Genomic DNA, 25,024 nt, shown 5'->3' on the forward strand with positions numbered 1-25,024 from the left:
GAGATAGGATGTATAGTTCAGTATCCAGCCCATTGAACAATAAGAGAGAGACATTTTAAAAGACAAAGAGGGAAAGAGGTTAGAAATAGAATTGTTTTTTTTTTGAAGAGAGCGATAAAAGAAGTCACGTAAGATCTTTCTGTGACGTTTGGCACCTCCTTTGACCAATCCTTTTCCTCCTTTTCCTCTACCAGTCATTTTTGCGATGTACGTTCAGGGACGTTCAGTAAGCTGAATACAGAAACTGTTTGAATTTGCACTTCAAAAGTAGTAGATGTTATGTTAAAAATTATGTTATGTTATGTTAAGCCTAAACTTTGCCCGCATTTAGAAATTTTGTTTGAAAAAGGATTGAAAATAAAGTGGCTTCATTTCCCATCCAGGTGTTTTGGATCTAGCTCGACCCTCCCGTATGTCAACTCACCTAAGAGTTCATAGATATTTTTCAAAATTCCAATCTTGGTACAGTGGAACCTCCAATTGGCAGACACCATCGGGGAAAAGGGCTAGTGTCCACTAATAGAAATGTCCGCCTTTGAGATACTTTTCAATTATGTGCTTTAATTTCCCGGGGGGGGGGGGGGGGCAGTGGGTTTACCAACTGACGGTATGTGCGGCGAAAAAATTGGCTTTTAGAATCGCATCATTACAATGCAAAAAAAATCGGTGAAATTAATACCCTTACAGTGCATTTTTTCAAATTTTAAACTCTTTAGAGAAAACAAATCAAGATTTTCGAGCAAAAATATCCAATTCTTCCGAGATTTGCTGAAATTTCCACCAATACAGTGCGTTTATCAAAAGTTCACCCTTACAGTGCATTTCTGATATTTTGAAAAACATACCCTTAACCGCTGCACATACCCGTCGATCAATTTGTCTGACTGCTATTAAGGGGTTAAGTGTTGTAAAATTTTGATCCGAAGTGCTTTTCTAGAGACACGTGGAAGAACAGGAGAATGATCATTCAAATGCAACAACTTAGGTTTTATGAATCATATAGTAGTCTTGAGGTCCCTGTAATTTATCATTTTTATGACGTAAGCAAATTCAACGAATGGATAAAGGGAGCGCTCCAAACGTCTAAGCTAATTTGTTTAATGAAACTTTGAAGTCTTTAAGAAATCTGGCTAAATCTATTTTGCCTAATTTGTTAAAGTCTGTGATCAATTTGACCTTCGATGTCCGCTAATTAGAGAGGACATATATAAGAAGATAAGGTTTCGATGACCGAAATGTTAAGAACAAGTAAAGAGCATTTTAAGGCTTTGGGGGCTCTAAAGCACCCAATTTTTTAGAAAAATGGACTAGAATAATCACGAAATGGGAAAATAAGAACACGTTAATAACATTTTTAGGAATGTTATTCTTAAAACTCAAAAAAATACGTTCAATGGCTTCAAAAATTTTGTTTTTTTTTAAATTTAATTTTGTTTTTTATAAAGAACGTTTATCTAGTAAAAGATTTTCTCGTTGATAAAAGAAAAATTTCGAAGATTTTTTCGAACCAAGGATGAAATAAATAAACGATCGAATTTGCATTAATAAATTCAAATTTCATTCTCCAGAATTTTATGTACAACTCAGTTCAATGTGATCAGTGTGAAATATTTTTATAAATTATTTGTCAAAAGCTTTCTGAAAGTTAACCTATCAGTTCAACTCCAATCCAGGTGAAGAATATTTATACTATACAAAAAGACCATAAAATCACTTTCTGTTAAGATATATAGGATGATATCTCAATATTGGGCAAAAAAAATTGATCAAAAACTCGTTTTCAAGGGGACTTTTAATGGTAAAGTGACAAAAAAGCAAGCCTTTTCGTTTCTGGTGAAAAATAAAATTTACAAAAAAAATTATCCAAAATAAACTTAAAGCTTTGCTGAATTTTTATTTTGTTGAGGAAGAAATGTAGTTTTAACCCAAATGTTTACTCAAAAGTCCAAAACTCTCAAATTGATCATTTCTCAATTTTGGCACTTTCTTAAGAATACTTGACCCTCATCCAAAGTACACTATTCTTATAAAAAGAAAACCGAGTATTTTACTTTGCCGAGACTGTTATAAATATCCACGCCCGTCAATTACCATCCATACGAGAAGCCATTACAGTTGCGCACACGTACATTTCATTGTTCTGATACGTCGCCGTTGTAAACAAGTCTTGTTGTGGGACGTAACTGCATTGCGTTGCAAAACATATCCCTTGATCACGTGTCTCTCCTATGTAAACAACAGCAATGATTTTGTATTCCGGATTACCGGGTTGCGAACCGAGACGTAGCTTTAAAGTGTTTTCTAAAGTCGTACTAATCATACGGCACCGATCACTTGATTGTTTATGGTCATACGTCAACTTTTTCATTTTCTCGCTTATAATCTCCATGACAATATGATGTAAACGGTTGCTGTCAATCATTAAAAGTTTTTGTTGTTGTGGCGAAGTCTCGCTTCTCGAAACTTTACGAATCTTATTCACGATAGGTTGCAAGATTTTCTTTTTTTTACGAGACCCTTTCGATTTAGTATGTGAGATCTTTTCATCGCTACTGTAATTATCTGAACCTTTCTGTAACGCAATTCGACTGTTGTTCAGTTTTTCAATACTTTTCTGTGAGAATACAGGGCTTGGAGCAACAGATGAGTTGATCTGATTTACGCGTTCTTCTCGTAACGAGTACTGTCTACGAACGGGTGTTTTATTTGTATGGTCCGTTAAATCTTGACTTTTCTCGTTATTTTTTGTTAAATCATCGTAAGAGAAACTACGCGGGATTGCGTTCTGTGATTTACACATATTGTTCGGAATTTTACACAGATTCTCATCGTCATCGCTGCGCTCATCTGACGAAACCATTTTATCGTCTCTGGATTCGATACCGGAGTCTGTCGTACTTAACGAAGAAGTATCAAAACTTTTGCTGGTCTGTTGTCGTAAAAGTAAAGGTGAGTCGTTTCCTTTGTTAAATATGAGGGGAGATTCTCGATTGCTCTTGACTGTAGATTCATCGTTTTCGTTTGGCAGCTCTGTAATCGAGTTTCGTTTTTCAGCTTCGGAATAAGCTCGGATAAGATGTTTCGAGATTCTACGTAACATGGTTGGAGTATTCTTACGAACAGGCATTGTATCGCTCGAAACGGCTGTTCGAATTCTCTCTTTTGTTGTATCTTGAAATCTCGCGAAAATTTCGTGATCACTTTTCTTACGTCGCCGATCAGAATTATAAAATAAATTTCCACGTTGAAAAGCAGCGTCGTTTGTCGATTGTCGGCGATTTCGTCCTGACCCGACCAACGCCTTGATTGGATTAATCAAACTCTCATCTAAACTTCTTCGACGAAACTTTTTATTTTTGAAAGCGAGGCTTTGTTGTTGTTCGTTCGTCATAATGTCTTCACACTCTTTATGGTGTTTCGGATATGATTTTCCTGAAAAAGAAAAAAAAGTAACAAATTGTCAATGAACTGCTTACTCCCATATATGTCAACCTAAAAGCAAAGGCAAAGGAATCAGTTTTCCTGTGAGAAACTTTTTTAGTTGTTGTGAAATTGCTACAAAAGGCACGTGCTCGTGACTGTGTTAACCCCCTTCCTTTAAAGGTGTTTTGATGCGTTTTTAACCTGTTAGAAGACCTTGGCCTTTATATAGCATCTTACTATTAATTTCCTCAATTCGTCAATTGTTGGTGTTAAAGGAATATATCGAGGTGCGCCAGAATTTGCTGCCAATTAATTTCACAAAAATATCACAATACAAACTGGAATTACATTTCGCAAAATAATCAAGAACAATAGAATCTTCGAATCTTAAAAATAGAATAATAATCAGTTGCGTAAGAACTTAACAAGAATTGGCCAACACGACACACGAATACCAGAACACTACTTCTTAAACTATCAACAACAAATGGGAAGTACAGAGAACAAAACTGACTCAACTTCACAACTCATCATTTCCCCAAAACGAAACATGACCCTATTGCATAAACAGCCTTCTTTGAATGTCAGATGGATGTTAAATGAATGCTAAACAAAGAATAATGAATAAGAGGCAGTAAGAGGGCCTCGAAGAAAGCAAATTTTTAGTCAAGTGGCAAAAAACATAATATTGTGTGTCATTGTTTCGTACAGTACTTTGTGTTTATTGTCAAAACAAAGGAAGGTTGTTCTTATTATTCATCCTAATTAGCCTGTATGAACAATGTTTTACTCAACAGGGCAATACACTACCGTGTTACAAACCCGATAGACAAGAAAAATCAGCTTAAAAATCGAAGCATGCTGTAAACAATGGGAATTGAAAATTTAACCCAATAAATACAAGATATTCTCAATCCCGTTATCGCCATTGCATCGGCTTAAAAAAGTCAACCTTCTGACCTAACCGTGCGAGTTTCAAGTAAAACAACAGAGGTTTAGCACCACACCCCCATACAAGGGACAAAAATGGTATTTTGCAAAATATTTATAAAAAAAATCATAAAAAGGCAAAATATAGAATATCCTTTAACCTTACCCAAGAGCATAATTTGGCTCATCTCGGGCTTTTGGGAAAACCAATTCTAAACGATTGAATTGTCAAATGAACAGACTCATTCCATATGTAATTGAAAATAGTCAAATAGTTATTTTTCTAGTGTAAGCCATAGACAAGTGTTTGCCGGATGTAGACCATCAAGCCTTTGGTAAGCGGCTCTTCAACAAATCCACATTTTTCTAACATGACACCTTTACAAAATGAATGAACATATGACAAGCAAGCGACATTTTCTTTCCTGCCACCCTGAATTAACTCTGTAACCTGATTCAACTTCCGAGAAAACCAAATTTGATGTTTGAAGTATTGTCAGTCTATGCAAAATATTCAACGTAAAATCCTGATGATAAACACAACACTGCACTGCAATAACACGAGGAGGGTAATATATGAAAAAAGTCTCACCAATCACCAAGTAAAACCAACTTTTAGCTGACTTTTGTCAAAAAAACACAAGGATATATATAGCAGAAAGTCGGCAATCTAAACAATAAAACTAGCTTTAATTTCATAACGACCATGGTAGTCACTACTTCTTACTCTCAATTTCTTAAAGGAATTATCAGATGATTTTTGATTTCAAAGTCGAATATCTCAGCTATGGAAAAAAATTGGGTCAAAAGATTTAGAGGTGTCTCTCTGGACTATAAAAGATATCTCTAAGCCAAATATCAAACATCATCTGATAATCCCTTAAAGACTTTTTTCACGTCAAAAATGCTTCAAACACGACACCTGAAATCATAAAACCATCTCAAGAAATGCTATTTAATGCTTTATTATGTATGTTAGAAAACGCAATAGTCAGCTTAAAACAATTCTCATAGAGAAAAGAACATGGAAACTAACAAAAAGTGACACGAATTGACAAATTGGCGTTAATTCTTTATTTGATGGGGCGGTTTGAAAAGCTTGGACGAATCATTACTAAATTCCTTATCATCCTATAAATATACATTTTTGACGAGATGACGAAAAAATAATTCGCAAGTATCAGTGAACCGCCTTCTGGAGACAGGACAAGCATAAAAGGTGTCAGAAATCGGAACACGTTGAACAAGGTCAATTTGCGCAACAAACCCATGACGTAAAAGTAGCATACGTTACGGAAAAACGATGTCATGCTTGGAAACCAGCATTAATGTACATCACCATCTGGCATACAACGCGTTGTTTCAACGTTCGTCTAACGTTAAATGTACGTTGTGAACGTTAGATAAACGTTGAAACAACGTTGTGTGGGGGGCTTGTGTGCCAGCTGGGCCAACTTAAAAGATTCTATGACTCAATAAAATTCAATTTTTCTTCAATTGGATATCATAAGATTGAATGAGAGTGGAATGATAACTTGAAGTAACTTCTGAAAGCATCATATAGATTATACGCAGGGTGTCTTGAATTGTGCATACATTGGGCGCTCTCTTATTCGACGTGAAACTGTTCGATACACGTTTTTTTTTTATTAGAACACCTAAAATTTGGCTGAGCCTGGATGTGCTTATTTTCTTTAGCAATTTTCAGCCTAAAATGTTCTTAAATGCGTTCTTAATTTTTCAGACTACTCTAAATCGATAATATGATACAAAATAAAGAGGACTTAAATTTAGCAAAATTTGGACAATATTTGACTCTCGACTTTTGAAGATCCACCCCTAAATTCGGTTAAAACTGCTTAAAAAGAGGAAAAAATTGCAGTTTCTTATCATTTTTTTCCAAACTGAGGCTGGGCATGTTCTTAAGATGTTCTTAATTTTTCGACGAATTTCAGCCTTTATGTTCTTATAAACTAGGTTCTAATAAAAAAAAAACGTGTAAGCTCCATTATTCGATAATATTGAAAGTAACTGTCAACAAAAAAAACTCACAAAAGTAAACGACGCTCTAAACTCGATACGCTCCATTATTCGACATCCAATTCCCTTTGAAAACCGAATTACAGACCGTCAAATGTTGGTACTGACTTTGACTGATATGAATTGATGGGAATTGAACTACAGCAAATTACAATTTGTCAAAATGATGAATCAATGCTATGTAGGGTCTAAGAATCAAAATTTGACTTAAACATCATAGTAAGCCAGTGAAAGTAACGATAATCTTTTGTACAAATAAATCGAGCAAAAAGAATGTTTTTCACTTCCGCGCACTAAACCCGATTTCGCGTGTCGCAAAAATACAAGGATTTTGTTTACGTTTTTCGCGCCCTGTCATCCCCCTTCCTGACGAGACACAACAACCAACGTCTCGACCGGTATCAAGGATTTAAAATTAAGAGTTTAAGTTAGTAAGACACCTAAAAATTGATATAATCGTACACCTCTAGCTATTAGGTTTTCTTTAACACGTTTTGAATAGATATTTTCATCAAGTCTTCATCCTCATGTAAATTGTAACATTCTGGTCCGTAAAATTTGAACATTATGAAGCAAAACTTAGCTGATCTCGATGTCACAAATAAATTGCGACAAAACTCAATTAGGACTACAAGTGCAAGATTTCTCAATCTTTAACTCTGTATAGATGCTTGCTGATACTAGCTTTAGCTATAATTTGAATAACAAAAACTTTTAAAAGAAGAGTGCTAAATTATTTTTTCGAAATTACAAGAAGTTTCACAAGCTCACAAGTGAGCGCCCACGACACTTAAAAAAGATAAAACGCATTTCATCATCCGGGCTAAAATTTCTTCGTTACAAGATCCGAGTGAAATGATTTCAGTAAGAGGAGTGCGTGGGAAAGAGTGCATTCAAGTGACAACTTGTGTCTTTTCTCAAGTACCCAAAAAAATTCTCCTCGACCAAGTAAATGGTATTGTATTACATGCGTAGAAAAAAGGATGAACTGTCAGTCACTAAAGGCCGGTCTCCGCCTGCGCGTGCTTCGATCGTACTTTTTCGAGCAAAGCTTCCACGCTATTGGTCAAAAGAAAAAATGCAGCAACTCCATTGGTGCGACCTGACGTAACGGTTGAAAAAAGTTGAAATGTGTTCAACTTTCTCTTCGAGCGCGCGCAAGTAGAGACCGGCCTTAAGTCTGGTACAGTTGAGTCTCCATAACTTGAACATGCACGGGCAACAGAAATTAGTTCGAATTAAGGAAATTTCGTAGTTTTGGAATTAGGAATAAGTTTTATAAAGTATTGTTAACTGAAGGGACAAGAAAACTTGTTCGAGATGAGGAGACATTCGAGTTAAAAAAAACTCTACTGTATTACCTTATCGACCTTTTTCACGCCAGCCCTTAATCCAACAAAGGCCAAAAAGTTTCGTCAATAAGAGGGCCGCCGTAAAAAGAAGCCGACAATACATACATCAATTATAACCACTAATATAGACTAAAGTAAAAGCGGGACACAAAGCAATCGATAAAATAAGTTCGTACAAACCATAGATTTATAAAGCCCAAAGAGCTAGATGGCGTGCATTAAGCTCTTCCAAGCAAAAAAAGTGAATATCTCAAAAGATATTGTTGCTATTGTTTTCGAAAACCTGCGAAGCTTCTGATTGGTCAAGCGCTGAAATTATATTGTAATGTCAGGTGACTTAGGAAGGATTTCCTACCTAACCTCGGCACACTTTTCAGCAAAAGCACGATATCTAGCCCTTCGGGCTTTAAAAATCTATGCTGGTTACCTTTCCTAATTGAAACATCCAAAGGAATGGATTATTATGGGAGAGCAGAATGGTAAATTTTCAAAGAGCTTGCTCCTAATTTAACATAATCATTAAAACACTTTCTAAAATTCAGGTAAAAATTCATCAGAAAAACAAGGGTTGTCACGCAAGATAGGCTGTTGGCATCCACTAACGGATTCGTGCTTCTATACTACCTGGGGTTTTGTAGAGGTCTGCGATTCTGACTATTGTCACGCAAGATAGGCTAAGGACTCATTTATTCTTTCAAATCCTCCACAATTAGAAAACTTAAATTACTTCATGTCCTAATTAAAAACCGGGATAACCGGAATAATAATTATAACCACGAATTCCATATTTGGTTGTGATTCTCGTGCCGGATATTGAGAGATGAAACCAAAGAATAAACACATAATAAGGAAACCACCAATTATCTAGCAAGTAGTTTCAAAAATACAACTTAAAGTTTCCTCCAAGATGAGGAGAAACATGATATTGCCATATGTTGTGCGCAGATTTGTAATACTTGCGCAGATTTGTAATACCTGCGCAGATTTGTAATACTTTCTGCGCAGATTTGTAATACCTGCACAGATTTGTAATAAACTTTGCGCAAATTTGTAATACTTGAGCTGCGCAGAAATGTAATACTTCTCTGCGCAGATTTGTAATTTGGAATTGATATTTTCATTGGTAGCCAAATTCTATTCTGCAAACAAAATGCGTTAAAAAAGACTTAGAAAATAATACCCAAATAAAGTTGTGATTATTGAGCACATCGAATAAATAATCAATTAATATTTCTTTTCTAAGCAGTGCTTTTATAAGAAATTTATCTGGTAATATAAAAATTGTTTATGAGAATAGCGCGGACATAATTTTTTATAAGAACTGCTTTTATAAGAAACTAATCAATAACTCGTAAAATAAAAATTATTTCTTGCCGGTAATTGTTTATTTCGAAGTAAACAAGGTACGAAGAATAACACGAACATGTACATTTTATACGAACTGCTTTTATAAGAAACTAATCAATAAGTCGTAAAATAAAAATTATTTCTTACCGGTAATTGTTTATTTCGAAGTAAACAAGGTACGAAGAATAACATGAACATATTTATTTTTTATAAGAACTGCTTTTATAAGAAACTAATCAATAACTCGTAAAATAAAAATTATTTCTTGCCGGTAATTGTTTATTTCGAAGTAAACAAGGTACGAAGAATGACATGAACATATTTATTTTTTATAAGAACTGCTTTTATAAGAAACTAACCAATAACTCGTAGAATAAAAATTATTTCTTGCCGGTAATTGTTTATTTCGAAGTAAACAAGGTACGAAGAATAACATGAACATATTTATTTTTTATAAGAACTGCTTTTATAAGAAACTAACCAATAACTCGTAAAATAAAAATTATTTCTTGTCGGTAATTGTTTATTTCGAAGTAAACAAGGTACGAAGAATAACATGAACATATTTATTTTTTATAAGAACTGCTTTTATAAGAAACTAACCAATAACTCGTAAAATAAATATCATTTCTTGTCGGTAACTGTTTCTTTCAAAGTAAACAAGTTACGGAGAATAACGTGGATGATTCATTTTTATAAGCACTTTGTTATGAAAAAACAATTAATGATATGAAAATATTTTTGTCAACATTTTATCATTTCAAGAGGTAGTACCAAAATTGATGAACAATTTATAAGATGATATGATAAGAAAATATTGATTTGCTCTAAAACCACCTTCTACCTAGCTAGGAAACCTGTCCCCTCTGACTGGATTTCTTTTATAACCTTTCATAGCACCTGCATTACATTCCAGCATGATATCTCAAGTGAAATTATTTTGAGTTAACTTTCTTTCAAAAAAAGATTGATGGTTGAAGCTTCGGTATGTTTTTTGTTGTTGTTAGATAGAAAAAATACATAAAGATGAAAAAAAAAATGATTGGAACAATTTCCATTAAATTAAAAAATATATTGATTCGTTTCTTATCATAAAGTTGATTCTTATAGGAAAAATGAAAATACCTTAAGGGAACTTATTTTGGCGGGAACTAATTTTGGCGAATTTGGCGAATTTAGGCAAAATTCACCAAAATTAGTTCCCGCCAAAATTAAATATTTTGCTCACTCGCCAAAATAAGTTCCCGCCAAAATTAAATTTTTTGTTTCCTTGCCTAAATAACCCCTGAAATTCATCAAAATTGCTCAAAATAAGGCAAAATAGAACAGATTTACGATGTCATTCGCCAAAATTAGTTCCCGCTAAAATTAAAAAAATTCACTATTCGCCAAAATAATTTCCCGCCAAAACTAAAATTTTTTAAGATTTTCGCCGCTCGCCAAAATTAGTTCCCGCCAAAATAAGTTCCCTTAAGGTATTGAAATTGTATTCAAAATCCCATGTTTATATTGAAAGAACCAACTGCCGAAAGCCAATTTCCATTAGATTGAAAGATATTGATTCGTTTCTTATAAAGTTGATGCTTATAAGAAAAATGAAATTGCTTAAAATTATTCCCAATCCATGTTTGTATTGAAAAAACCAACTGCCGAAAGCCAATTTTCATTAGACTGAAAGATATTGATTCGTTTCTTATAAAGTTGATGCTTATAAGAAAAATGAAATTGCTTAAAATTATTCCCAATCCATGTTTGTATTGAAAGAACCAACTGCCAAAAGCCAATTTTCATTAGATTAAAATATATTGATTCTTTTCTTATAAAGTTAATGTTCATACTAAAGATATACAACCTTTGTGTGATTTTCTGATTATTTTCTAAGTCTTTTTTTCGAAACTTTTCTTCGTGGAAAACATATGCCCTCGAAGTAAAAATCTAAATTACAAATTACAAATCTGCGCAGAGAAGTATTACATTTCTGCGCAGCTCAAGTATTACAAATTTGCGCAAAATTTATTACAAATCTGCGCAGAAAGTATTACAAATCTGCGCAGGTATTACAAATCTGCGCAAGTATTACAAATCTGCGCACAACACCATATTTGAATAAAATAATTGATAGCTGACGATTCGATAAAGATGGAACATAAAGTACTATAATTCAAATTTTGTTTTTTCCTATACACTAAAACCATATATATACTTTTTTTTTCATCATTAATTTCTTGATCTCCAAAAGTATATTGGTTCTTCTTACAAGAAATTAAAATATTTTATGTATATGTAATGTATATAAAATTCTACGATTCAAACTGATACGAAGTGGACAGCTAAGTCAGTAATGGAAGCTTAGTGGGTTGGTCGGCTACATAGTATTGAAATATATTGATATGAGCATAGAACACCGTAACTACTAACAAAAGTCAGTGTGGAATCATGTTGGTCTATGCAGGATTAACCTTAGAAAGCTGTGGATTTAGCAGCGTTCAAAAGAAAAAAACAGACAAAATGAAAGACTTTCTAAAGAAAGTGCACTGAACTACAAAGTAAAGACTGGATCAGATGCACACTCAAGCCATTATACTAAAAATCAACAATCTAGTAATTATTTTTAAGATTTCATCAAGTAATAACTATCAAATTTATGGAATCCTTAATCAAACATAGAGATAAAAGATATTAATCCCAAAGTATTTGGATGGATGACGAAGTCTGTGTTACCCTTATACAAACAATTTCTTTCTTGCAAAATTTCCCTTATAAAATTAATGAATTACTGTATGGCAGTAACCTAAATAAATACACGAGTCGTGCTTAGAAGCAAATATTGCCATTTGAGAAACTTGAACAATTATATACTCCATTACGACGTTTTTAGATAGCTTCAGGTTATTTGCATAAAAATACATGAGCATAAGTCATCATTTAAATACCATCATGGACCAAGAATGTTAAGTAAGATGCAAAACGAACTGCCAATTTGTGACACTTTTATATTTTTCAAGAGAGCTAACTCACTGCATGACACACACTCACCATTCAATGTTTCATCCGAAAGAAAATACCTTTAATTTCATGTGACGAATCGATTTAGGTATTAAATTACAAATTGTGTATGACATTATAAAGACGTAGTACGAATGTCATACAAACGCCTTTTTAGTTAGTCTGCGGTTGGTTGTATAGAGACCCTTTGAACTCGCGGATTTTTAGCAGTACATGAGATTATGTAAGAACTGTAGCCTTTCTTACTACACACAGCAGGTACTCCCCTCATCATTTTTCAATGCTAAAAACAAACTACGAAGGATATAACGATAAAAAGAGCAAAAAATCTGAACATCAATGATTTGGATTTTAGAGACGAATACAAATCATCTCAACAGTGTTCTTTTAATGAACAATCACGGGATCTCGCGAAAGCCCCGTTAAACATATTGAATATGACCATAGTGGGTAGAGGGTTACCCAGCCAACCCCAAAGATGGCACCCTTCCCTTCTTTTAGGGCCAATACAAATTATTCCTCCCCATTTCTTGGCATCACTTTCATTCTCAAAATGCAAGCATTTTGTGATAGTAATATGGATTGATCTACAAATTCTAAACTCCTAAGTCTTAATATTTGAAAGCAGATTCAACTAATCCAAACACTATCACAAGAAGACATTTCAAAAGGGGAGTGAGGGGCTCGTATTAGTAGTAATTGTTCAGTCTGAAGGGATCTATTTTTTAAGGAAGCCTTTCTGTAGGGCAACAGAATATCAGACAAACACAAGATTTTCGACATGACAAGACGACAACAAACAATAATCCACCTTGATGGGTGAGGATTTCCTCCAATCAAATCTCTTGCAAATTTACGTCAAAATACGTGTTCGAAAAATGCAGTAAATCAAGCAGAAAAGCATCAAGCACCATATTTGTACTAAGTACAAAGCTTTTGGAATAACCCGGCCACGATTATGCGTCTCGTAGCTAAATGCACTATCTTTGCACTTTTATGGTCGCAAAGTCCTGTGTTACTAAGACTCGATACTACTGCAGACAAAACAAAAAACTGTTGGGTATGATAAAAATACTTTAAGATTAAATCAAATGATACAATCATCTTTACAGACTCAAAATTGCGGGTTATAAGTTCCACCTTCAGGGAAAAATATAATTGAATAATCAAATCAAATTTCAACTCAAATCACGAAAAACTATAGAAAACACCAACATCTTTTGTACCACATCTAAATTATAAGCAGCCAAAAGTAGTCTTATCAATACAACATAATTTCAATCTTACAACTTTTCTCTCTGTTATAATAGCGGGCGTGTTTTTATGAACGCCCCATTTTTCAATTTTAGCCGCACACATTTCTAGTGGATTTTTTTAGAAATTATTTGAAATTCTGTTCACGCACATATATCCATACACTAATTTCGATATGTCAAAATTTAGGACCATTGGGCCATTCCATTTTATACCCATATTTCATACAGGGGTGAACGAACATTTCGAGGAGGTTGTCCGAGAAAATTTCCAGGGAGTCTGAGGAGTGTTTTTTCATTTTTCCAGGGAATAAAAAATTATTCTTAAATTTGCAGGGGGTAAAAGAGTGATTTCACTTCGTCCATCGTCCCTTTGAGGTATAAAAAGAATTTTTCCAAGAGTTTTTTTGCCATTTTCCAGTCCAAAAATACATTTTTAACTTGAAAAGGTTCCTCCACCCCTTGTATTGATTTTTAATGGAACAGCCCATTTTGAGGTCAGAAAGTTTCATACTAAAAACAAAACGAGAGAAATTCTTCCATAAAAAGAAAATGATAAATAAACTCACCAAAACCAATCCATGAAATTTTTCGCTGTCTGGTCGAAGGATCTTTGGTCCCCATAATGTCCAAGAATTTGATAAGTGGATGGAAGAATCACTCGATTTAATCTTGAAGTATTTTTTATCAATACCAGAGAAGCTGATTAATGGATTGAAGGATTGGAGCAAATAGCAATCGTCATCTAATTAATCCGTAGTAATAGAATCAATGCAGCCAACCACAGCCAATAGATCTCTCCACTCTTGTAGTATTTCCTTCTGAAACCAATTTTTTTTCTTGATCTGAAATACAAATGAACAGAGTCCGGTATGAGGATAGAGTCAGATTTCAGACAACAAAACGTATCATGAATTTCTCTATTGTAACTTAGTTTCCTTTTTATCCTTTTGTCTTGCAGCAAAAATGTAACCAACAATATGCTAAAAGTTTCCGTTTGTTCAAAGTAGAGAAAAATAAAACTAGCATCCGTTGGCGGAAGAAATTAACTTATCCGCCATCGACTTGGATGAGATAATCACCACCAATTAACCTCGAAATTAACAACAATGATGTGAATAGCTTTTACATCATCTTTTTTGGCTACATAATTTAGTTTTTGGCATTGATATTGGAATGGGGTTCAAGTATAAGTAAATGCGATGCTGAGTGTTTACACTTTTTATAGAATCTTATGTTATGAATTCAAATTGATCTTAATTTTATAATTTTAAAAGCATTAAAGGAACACCCCTTAAAATGATTAGCACCAGATAGAACCAGACTTAGTAATAAATAGATCAACCAAGTTTAACACGAACTTTTCATACAAAGGTTTAAATAGGCTTACTCAAAACCCTTTTTGAATAGTTTAAGGTATTGAGCTTTTCCTCTACCAGGAAAAAGAAAGCGATGGTACACTCAAACACTCGGAAACATTACAACTTTGTTTTTCTATCAACAAAATATTCAATATCAACACAGTCATTTTCAAAATAGGAAGTTTAGATATATGATAACCGCTTCCCACGAAACAGATGCCAAAGAAAGAAAAAATTGCACTCCGTCAAATACCTAAAATAAAAGTAACAACATGCCTACAAAGAGGCTGACTACATTGCTAAATATATATTGATAGATTTGTACCCTTTATGAAAATTCATTCCAGGCGCGGTGATTGGATGAAATAACTTCTTTTTCACAGACAATAGGGTATCTTGGAAAAAGATGTAAACATAGGAAAACCTGGCAATCTTGAGAGTAATGCAAATATAAAGATCAAAAATATAAAATGTAAAAGACATCCTTCTTAGGATATAAGAATCTTGGCTCGACCAGCGAGCCAAAGCAGTATATCTATGTGAAAATTAAAAATCTATATAAGATTGCTAGTGGATGAGGCGAGACAATAAATTTAATTTATTGTTCTACGGGAAGACCTTTAGAAAAGAATGGGCCTGTCGGTTGTTATGATAAAAATAAATTCCTAAAATCTAGGGTCAAAAAAGATTTGTGAAGTATTAAACCAGTAGACGTTTTACTCTTTATGAATGATCGACTTTTGTGCCATTTCCATCGTGCTTTTTTAAAATTCACGAGGGATTACTTTTCACTTTTTCACCTTGTTCAGTTAAAAATATCTGCAAAAAACCTCCTGCTTTGTAAATTCATCATTATTATTTTTTTTTTTTTTTCCGAATTTGGGAAAAACAGGGTAGGTCGGGCCAGTAGAACAATAAATTCATTTGGCCTCGCCTGAGTGTGTGAATATAAACGATTTTCTTAAAAACTATAAGGTCTAAACTGTCATGAATCCAAGAAATGTCACTATATACATCACAGTATCACAGCTTTATACCCAAAGTATATAGGATTTAATTTTTTCGGGATTTCTTAGTGGTTAAGAAACTCAGGCAAACGAGGAAACAAGATTCGCTCATCGTGATTAAACTTAGAGTTCAGCACCTTCGAATTCTAATAGCCATTGTTTGACTTGGTTACGCGTACTTTTTCCATAGTTACCAGGGCGACCATCTGATTTGATGACACGGTGACATGGAACCAATATGGATAGAGGGTTGTTGGACATGGCTGTACCGACTGCACGAGATGCACCTGAAGATTGGACGGAAAACAATTGAAATTTTGAAACTATCCAGACAGATCTACAAGTAAGGACAAAAGATATTACGGAACCTATTTCTCTACGAGTACGACCCCCACTTCCCGCCCTTCAATGTTGAAATAATACCAATTCTTGTACGGACCCAAAACATAAAGAAGGTATCGAGAAAGAAAAATCATTCAATTTATTGAAAAGTTCCACAAATATCAGTTATAGAAATGAGACAAGAGGTTCGAGCCCTTTAGTGGGCCGGGGCAACCCTTAGGATCCGTGACATCTTTCGTGAGACGCAACCATATGCGGTTAGTTCAAAGTAGTATCAGCCCTTTTTAAAACGGCTCTAATTGAGCGCTGGTCCCGTTTACGCCGGCACTTATTACGCAAAAACTCAATTATTTCCATTTGTTTAGCCTGGTCTTAATTTAATTTCGATCTTAGTCTCTTTAAAGAAAGGGCTTCGAATTAGGCCGGGTAAAACCTTTAATGGCCAAAAGAGTGACGTTACAACCCCAAAATTGGGTAAAGAACTTTGCAAAGACAAATTCATCAATGCACTCAATCTTTCAATATTAACATATCCTTGAATTTCAAACGTTTTAAAGAAAATATAGTTAATGCCCAGTAACTACACCATAGCTATAAAAAAGATCGAACACCTATTCCTTATGCACTTCAATCAGTTTAAACATGCAATGAAAGTTTCAATCTCGAGTCAAAAATTTTAAGAGGGTTAAATAGACAATATCGGCTTCACATGAAAACTCAGATTTGACCCACGAGAAATCCCCACAATGCTTTGTGCGGAATAAATTTCACCGTGAACTTTTTTTCCGCGGAAAGCATTGTGGGGAATTTTCGGAGGTCAAATCTGAGTTTTCACGTTATGCCGATATCCGTCTATTGTACAAGCTTTACGTGACGCTGTGGACATGTACATGGAAATTCATAATACTTAAACTATACTTGTAAACGATAGAAAAGGAAAGGGAAGTTTACATCGGAGCTGTTTTATAAAAGAGATACGAAAAGTTTTGCAATGATGGAAGTACGCAAACATACGATCCGGATGTTTCAAACATCACGTCTGTTCTATTCTCTCTGGTTTTGGTCAGTTTTCCCTACCACTAGAGAGAACATTATGATTATGAGCAAAGGGGTTTAAATCCCTTTTTTTAAGAGAACCCTTCGCCTTTTTTTCAACCTAACTCTATTCAGCAATTCCAAGAGTGTGGTATGATAACAACACCATTTTCCAAGGTGATTCTTCTAAGATGAATCATAACAAAATACAGCCGAAACACCTGTATCATAATTTCCCCCCTCCCCTTTTTATGAATCAGAAAGTAATTCAACCCCTCTCCAAATAATTGACGCAGTCTTCAACCAATTTCAAAATGCTGAGATGACCTCGAACAATACCTTTATTCCCAACCATCTCAGCCAGTTTTTGATAAGTGATCGTTTCTCCTGCTTTCACATTTTCCATCAATGCTAAACGAACTTTCCCTCGAAACGTATCTGAATAAATGATCGAAATGAGATTAATACAAGGAAGTGAGACAAATCGATTTGGATACATTGAGATAAAAAAACCCAGGCCTATTTAAAAGAAATCTCTTCCCAAGTTTAGGAGAGTCGACTGTATTCTATAAAATCGATCGTAAGCTAAGCGGTTTTAATAAAAAATCGAGCTTTCTCCCAGAAAATGTTTTGATTATAAATTAACAAACAATGACCAAAAGCCAAAGAAATGGACATAAAAAGTATTACACTCGATCCCTTTAAAGAGACATTAAAGTAGTAAAATGTAAACATTGCGCAGACCACGTGTCATTAAAGAGAACAATTAAAATCACGTGTCCAAAACAAACTTGTAAAACAATTGAACAATCAAAATGGTTTGATTTTTTATTTTGACATGTGACATTTGATTTGATTTTGTATCCGCTGCATACAGTTTGTTTACAAATTTCGCAAGTACTGTTATGTCCCTTTAAAAACAATGACCAAAAGCCAAAGAAATGGACGAAACAATATTACACTCGATCCCTTTAAAACAATATGAATAACAATTGATGATGGATAAAGAATGCTGCCAACTCTAAAAACATGACTACACCATAGCGTCTACCTTTTCTGATGGAATATTGACAAATTTTGGGTGGCTCCATTTTCTTGGTAATAGAAGGGTCATTGAAATAATCCACAAACCATTTGATTGTCTCATTTATATTGTGACTCTTCTCCACTTCAGGAGGGTCCAACATCATTACTGTATGTCTAAAGAGTCAAGTGAAAATTCGAATCAGTTTATTGAAAATTCAGAAAGTGTAAAAGAATACATATTGATCTCCTTAGGTAAGAAGACCATTTAGATGTTACCCCTTTACCAAAATCGATCTAATTTTTCACTGATGTCTTAACGAATCTCCGTGGTAAAAGATCGAGATTCAGGAAACTAATATTCAATCTTTGTCACGTCAGATCTTTATATCTTTATTGAGAAAATGTAAAAATAATTCCGTGAATTATTGACTCTGTTGTTTCCAATCAACGGATAATGTTGAGTTTTATACCTACTGCTATGTTCAGACTTTCCTTCAAGATCACTGGGAATGACCGTTTGAGAGATTGAATGTAATCCATTTTGACATTGTTCCAGTATCAAATCACCGATAGGTGAAGTGATCACAAATTTCTCTTTAGTACAAGTCATCATTTGGTCTGCTAGAACTCTCATATTGGATTTTTTTATCTTGGATCGTTTTTGTTTTTTACCTGGATAAAGCTAACTAAAATTCCTAACAAAAACAAATAATCTAGCATAAAATGATGGAAAATTTTTTTTTCAGTCCAGGCCATGTACGAATTTAAGTTTTTTAGAGCGAAGTACTGTAAATTATTTTCAAAAGAAGAATAAAAAAAAACCTTTTGAATTGAAATTTTAGCCTGCCAGTAAGTATTATGACACGAAATAATTCAGATAAATATCAGAGGATAGATTTAGTTAGTAAGGCATGTGGTAAGGAAAATACATATTTCAATGAAGATTTTGTACAACAGCAGAATTAATTTTGGTTTCTTTGTAAGTGTTTGGGTTTTTTATAAAATTATAAGCTCTAAACAAAAAAAAAACAACTGTAAATAAAATTTATGAAAATTTGACAAAACCTATATATAAACAACAAGCAACGCTACTGCATACTTCCCAATAATGAATGATAGTCCGGCACCGCTATAATTCGATTATCAATATGACCTAAACAAACCATGTCACCTGGGCTCTTATCTGTATTCACTGACACTAAATCTTGTAAAAATCCACAAGGTGTACCGAGTGATAAGTCTAAGGAGACATTGCCAAGCCGCATTCGAACTTTACCTGATTTGTGTATTTGTAATTTACCGATATAACCTTCTGAGACATTATTAAATGAAAACTTTTTCAGTTTTTCTTCAATATCTTCTTCTTCATAAGAGATTTGTTTTGAAGCAGATGCGCCGTCTTTTTCAGGCTTGACCTCTTCATCGACATCTTGAGCTAAGTAGTTTATGGGAAGAGCATCTGGTAATTGTAAGAAAAACAAGGCTCCTTCCTCCATACCATCTTTCTTAAATATATCATTTATCTCTAGAGTGGGTTGTTCAGCAGCGGCTGCTTTATTGATGGGTTTTTTGATAGGTGAAGGTGGATTATCTGGCTTTTTTATATTATCTTCATCTATATTATCATCAGAATCGTCACTCTGACTCGGTACTTCAGTTTTTATATCATTTTCCTCTGTTTTAATTTTATTAGCTAATTTGGACGCCAGTGGTAATGTGATTGGCATCAAACCACCAGCTTTCAAATCTTCATCATCGACCTCAATTTTCCCTTCATCGTTCAACATTTCAAAAATTTTATTAGAATCTGCTTCTTCGTCACCTCTCATGTTTTTTATATAAGATGTTTTGGACACAGCCTCTTCACCATCGTCTACCTCATTCTTGGCAACACCACCACCACCACCTCGACCATAACTTCCTGATAAGGCACCAGCTAAGGTTTCTCGTCCAAATATACCTTGTGAAAATACACCACTTGATTGAATGATATCTCCACGACCCCTGCCCCCTCCTTGACCACGTCCTCTACCCCTTCCACGGCCACGACCACGACCTGAGCCTCTCCTTGGTCGATCATAGCTTGGTCCAGCTTGATTATCACCATCTTCCTTTTTTGTACTACGACCAACAATATTTGGTGTAAACGTTCTCTTAGGGGTACCTCCTAATGTGAGATCTCGTGTCGGTTTTAATGATGGTAGTCTTGATGCTGCCCCAGAACTACCTCTAGCACCGCCACGACCACGTATACCAAATCGACTGAGTGATGATAATTTTAAATCAACTTTCTTTTCATCACCCATTTTGTTTTCTTTGTTTTGTTATTTATTCTTATTATTTTACTAGCCTGAAACAAAAAGAAAAATGAGTATTATATGTATAGAAAAAGAAAAAATCATTAATTAGCTATGGAAGAGGCTAGACAAGAGTAAGGCATGATCCTTAAAAAATGTAAGCAAAGAAAACGTGTGAAAGCAGGTGAAAAGTATCAATGACAAAAAAACAGACAAAATTTATTGTATTTCTAATTGTGATGCAATCTACAAGGATAGTTTCAAAATTAAAAAACCTTTTCCATACAGAGGTTCATAAAATTAAGTCAGACATAAACAAAACAAGTTCATTCTAATTACCATGCACCATTTATCTCCGCATGTAAAAAAGCAGGTAAATTATAATAATAAATATTCTAAAGAGGTACGACATTAAAAAGCATTTGATTTATTAAAATAATTTTATGATTCAAAGCAAATTCAGACTTCAAATAACAAAGGATCTAACATGCTATGTATTAAATTGAATTGAGAACTAAAATAAATTAATTTCATCTAAAAATCATCATCTTCTTGTTGATAAAGTTCAGCAACTAAACGATAAACATAGGAAGGTGAATTGCCACCAACATCCGTAATGAGTAGATCAACAGTATCAGGTTTAATGTACGTAAACTTTGGTGTTGTTGTCTCAAAGTCAAAATCTCTTGGTTTCATATTAAAATCTAACGATAATTCTGGAGAAACAAAATCTCCACCATGCTCTTGATTGACAAATTTTGGTGTAAGCTTGAATAAAGCAGAGCATACTATAACTGGTACTGCGTGATGCTTTGCTGCAAGTGCCATTGATTGAGCTCCATTACTAGCCTTCAAACCGCCATCAGCATAAACTGTGTGAGCTCCTATGATGACTTTATTAACACGAGACATGATTGCGAAAACTGCTGAGTCAGGAATGACAGTAGTTTCAATACCATGCTCAGCAAGACTTTTTGCTAGTTCTTGTCCATGAAAGAATGGTGCACATTCAGCAACAATGACAGAAAATTTTCTTTTCAAGAAAGCTTTTTTCAAAAATAGCTCAACAGTTCTAGACTTTCCGTAAGTCATAATAATTTCATTAGAGTGGATGTACTCTGACGATTTCAAAGCAATGTTACTCCTGCTTGTTTCTAATTCAGATATTAATTCATTGATAGAGTCAATGACAACTGACTTCAACCCTGGTACAACTAAAGTCAAGTCATCACTTGAGTGGTTGTTTGCCATCAGAATGGTTTGAAGGGATGAGCTTCCTTCGATATTAGTACCACTTGCACCAAAATACTCTTCTCGAATTAATTTTGACACTCTCTTGACCATGTTTATGATGACCTCTGAAGGATTCATTTCAAATAAACTTTTACCCAAAAAACGAACACATTCTATTAGCTCTTTGGCATTAATCCAATTGACTTTACCAACAACTTTTCTAAATAATAGTACCACTGTATGGGCAATATCAAAAGATCCTATCAAAGAGTTTTGCTTGATCTTTGATTGGAATTCTTGAGACAACTCCAGCAAGTCTGATTTATATTGATCCATCACCATTATTTTCAATAAAACTATCTGGAAAAAATTGATTTGTAATGTAATAACATACCAAGTGAGACTCGTATCGATTTTATCATGTTCTGGTCATGTGATTGAAAGCGCTTTAGAACTTGTAGCTAGAGAACACTAAAGTTAGACATAAAGAAACAATTCCCAAGTGACACTGTTTTTAACGCCAGAATGACATAGTTGTAAATCACCTGAAATTATTTATTTTATATAGATTCTGTTTAAAGTTTTCTTTTACGTCATTTCTTTAAAGGAGAATTAATATTTGAGATTTGGCATTCCATTTTTTTGCCTGGACAGAAAGAAGATTAAAAATGGAGTTTAATAAGAAAAGAACTAATTAAAAATTTTGTTTACAGTATTTACTTAATCATTTATCTTTAAAGATTGCTCTTTTTCGGCTCTAAGAAGTAGAAAATTACACCCTCCCTCTATTTTGTGACGTAGGTTGCGCGGATGAATAAACATAATGTTTTAAAAGTCTGCAGTAGTAAAAAAGGGAAGAAGCTAGAAAGGAGTTTTACATGAATTTTATTAGAATACTTGTCAGAGCTACTGTTTGTAGGCAAAGAATCACTGGATCCAGACATGCTTTTTTGTACTTTTCACAATCTCAGAAAACTCTTTTCACATCAAAAACTAAAAATAGAGAGTATTTTTGCTCTCTTTCGTCTCTCTCTTTTTTTTTGAAAATCTAAAAACCTACTCACACGCATTATATGTCACAAATTTTGTTGCCATGGTGATATAAGGGAATTTTAAATTGTCTATTTTTCGGTATAGAAAAAGTAAACAACTATGAATTATATATTTTTGGAATCCTGTTAATGAGCTCTTTAAGAATATAATCATAAGTTTCATTGAAAATCACACATATCAATTCCCCTTTAATTATTTTTTGCTTAGCGTACATATTTTTGCTCAACCACGTATGTTATGGCTTATTAGGTCTTAGGTTTCATCTGGTTTCATACTATATTTAGTAGCGACCGTAGTGCAGTGGCAGAGCATCCGGCTACAGTTTGCAAGGTTGTGGGTATTCAAGAATTTCTTGCATACCACCACCCCATTTTAGAAGAGTGGTATTTTAGTACCCATGTAGTAAAATTTTTAAGGGGCAATTAGACAGACCATCCAAGACAAAATTTGTCTTCTCGGGACCATTTTTTGCTTAAAATTGATACTTTTAAAGAATGTTGCTTTATGAATTGAGTAAACATTTGACTGAATGCAAAAATAAATTGAGCTTGTGAAATTTTTTTTTTTTGAAAAGTTGCAATTTTTCTATGTTTAGTTTTTTGCACAAACCCCTAACTATGGTCAAGCACCCCGTTGCTAAGATGTTGGCTTGAAATTGAAAATAAAACCACTGAAAACGAAAGTAAAATCGGCCCTCACTCCAAATCCCGTAATCTTGATATAAGAGTTTAAAAGACAAAAGCCGTCAACTTTTTGGTGGAAAAATCATTTGACAAATTCTATGGAATTTCCAAGGGTTTGAATAAAAAATTGAGTGGGATTTCCCTAACAATTCGAAAAATTGACAGGATTTACAAGTGCTTTTTTCATCTGAAAATTCTTGTGTCATCCATTCCCTTTATAGATTTTTTTCTGGAAGAGCCTAATGGTAATGGTCAGTTAGTGGAATAAACCTCGATTTTAACAGGGGGGTCAGTGTACTAGAAGGCCGCATGTATGTGTACTACAAGGTATTTTTCAAAACTTGACACCCACCCATCCCAAAACCACCCATACCCCCTATTTACGAAACTTTTTTTCTTCTGAAAATCGGGAAATCGGGAAAAGTTTTTTCCAAAAATTGGAAAAACAGGAAATTTTTTCTCAAAAATCCAAAATGCGTGAGAAACCAAACTTTTCAAAAACGGCGTGAGACCATGTGGAAATGTGTGAGAGTTGGCACCTTTGATGTTCGAATGTTCAAATTCGAATGTTTGAATGTTTACATTGACTCGATAAACCTTCATTTCAGTGGGATCTGGTAGGATTTCAATTCATTCCAAGAAGTTTGGAAGAATGATTGGCTTGATCAATTTATAATAGAACAACTTTACATTTCTATTTTAGCAGATAATTTCTGAACCTTTTTGTTTCCATACTGTTAACATCGATTTTGGACCCAACACCCCTATTTTGGTACACAAGGTAGTAAAAATCAAAATCAATTTCGGACCCAACACCCCAATTATAGTACACAGGTAGTACATGACAAATTTTTTTCTCAAACACCCACCCACCCCAGGATACATGCCACCTTCTGGTACACTGACCCCCCCTGAAGCATGTTCAAAATATTATTCACAATAACAACTTTCTTTTTATAATGGAAACCAAACGAGTGAGAACAAGTCATAAAACTAGAAGTCAGCGCTCCATGGTTGTGACTTAGTTTATGAAATTGTTAAGATAAAATGACATACTTTTTAACAACTTTTTTCTACGTCATTTTTTTTAAGCCTTTTCTTTGTTTTTCATTTTCGCATTTATGGGAAAGAATGAAATTTTCAGAAGATACTTAAGAGCAATTGCACCTAAGAAAATCCCTGAATCATCTAAAGTGGGATCATTGATGTCTTGGATTTTTTTCTTTTTTAGATATGTTGTGGGGGTTCATGGGTGGAACAAAATTCCGAAATTTGAGCCTCAGAGCTCAAGCCATTCCGGAGATATCACATTTTGAAGTTTCAAAAATGTTGTCTAAAATACAGACCGGTAATTTACAGACCAGAATTCCAAATTGCTATAACTCCTTATTGGTAAGTCTAAATGACATGAAATTTTGCACAGATACACAAGACCATAAACATTTTCTAAAAACAAAAACAAAACAAAAAATTTTATTTCAAAATGGCGGATATTTGAAGCCGAAGTTTTGAACTGCTTGAAAATACCGGTTGGATTTGATTCTCAGTTATTCCCGGCCCGAGATTCCAAATTGAATTTCTTTTTCAGATCCTGAAAGACATAGTGTCCTCCTGGGTTGGTTCCCCCCACTAAAAA

At 34.1% G+C, this 25,024-nt stretch overlaps 4 protein-coding genes across 4 annotated transcripts; all 4 read right to left on the reverse strand.

The window, feature by feature from the left end:
• Positions 1–1,539: 1,539 nt before the first annotated feature.
• On the reverse strand, positions 1,540–14,220 carry LOC136816061 (uncharacterized). Its single transcript, XM_067072494.1, has 2 exons — positions 13,921–14,220; positions 1,540–3,432 (listed from the first exon to the last, which is right to left on the reverse strand). The coding sequence occupies exons 1-2, from the start codon at positions 13,973–13,975 to the stop codon at positions 2,084–2,086; spliced, it is 1,404 nt and encodes a 467-aa protein (XP_066928595.1). The 5' UTR covers positions 13,976–14,220; the 3' UTR covers positions 1,540–2,083.
• A 1,290-nt stretch (positions 14,221–15,510) lies between these two features.
• On the reverse strand, positions 15,511–18,831 carry LOC136816062 (methylated-DNA--protein-cysteine methyltransferase-like). The gene is made up of 4 exons (XM_067072495.1): positions 18,593–18,831; positions 18,148–18,296; positions 17,436–17,534; positions 15,511–16,006 (listed from the first exon to the last, which is right to left on the reverse strand). The coding sequence occupies exons 1-4, from the start codon at positions 18,754–18,756 to the stop codon at positions 15,843–15,845; spliced, it is 576 nt and encodes a 191-aa protein (XP_066928596.1). The 5' UTR covers positions 18,757–18,831; the 3' UTR covers positions 15,511–15,842.
• Positions 18,832–19,060: 229 nt separating this feature from the next.
• On the reverse strand, positions 19,061–20,473 carry LOC136816063 (DNA-directed RNA polymerase III subunit RPC4-like). The gene has a single exon (XM_067072496.1). The coding sequence runs from the start codon at positions 20,426–20,428 to the stop codon at positions 19,211–19,213; it is 1,218 nt and encodes a 405-aa protein (XP_066928597.1). The 5' UTR covers positions 20,429–20,473; the 3' UTR covers positions 19,061–19,210.
• A 429-nt stretch (positions 20,474–20,902) lies between these two features.
• On the reverse strand, positions 20,903–22,040 carry LOC136816064 (translation initiation factor eIF2B subunit beta-like). Its single transcript, XM_067072497.1, has one exon. The coding sequence runs from the start codon at positions 21,992–21,994 to the stop codon at positions 20,954–20,956; it is 1,041 nt and encodes a 346-aa protein (XP_066928598.1). The 5' UTR covers positions 21,995–22,040; the 3' UTR covers positions 20,903–20,953.
• Positions 22,041–25,024: the final 2,984 nt, after the last annotated feature.

Source organism: Clytia hemisphaerica, unplaced genomic scaffold (genome assembly GCF_902728285.1).
Source record: "Clytia hemisphaerica strain Z4C2 unplaced genomic scaffold, Clytia hemisphaerica genome assembly, whole genome shotgun sequence".
Lineage (NCBI taxonomy): Eukaryota > Metazoa > Cnidaria > Hydrozoa > Leptothecata > Clytiidae > Clytia > Clytia hemisphaerica.

Bases quoted from the DNA above. Each gene is read 5' to 3' on its own strand.
- LOC136816061 (XM_067072494.1), bottom strand. From the start codon at position 13,975: ATGGGGACCAAAGATCCTTCGACCAGACAGCGAAAAATTTCATGGATT. The intron at 3,433-13,920 runs GTGAGTTTATTT...TTTCTTTTTCAG, and splicing joins AATTTCATGGATTGGTTTTG to GAAAATCATATCCGAAACAC.
- LOC136816062 (XM_067072495.1), bottom strand. From the start codon at position 18,756: ATGAGAGTTCTAGCAGACCAAATGATGACTTGTACTAAAGAGAAATTT. The intron at 17,535-18,147 runs GTAGACGCTATG...TCATTTATTCAG, and splicing joins TCAATATTCCATCAGAAAAG to ATACGTTTCGAGGGAAAGTT. The intron at 16,007-17,435 runs GTATTGTTCGAG...TCCAATCTTCAG, and splicing joins TGAGATGGTTGGGAATAAAG to GTGCATCTCGTGCAGTCGGT.
- LOC136816063 (XM_067072496.1), bottom strand. From the start codon at position 20,428: ATGGGTGATGAAAAGAAAGTTGATTTAAAATTATCATCACTCAGTCGA.
- LOC136816064 (XM_067072497.1), bottom strand. From the start codon at position 21,994: ATGGTGATGGATCAATATAAATCAGACTTGCTGGAGTTGTCTCAAGAA.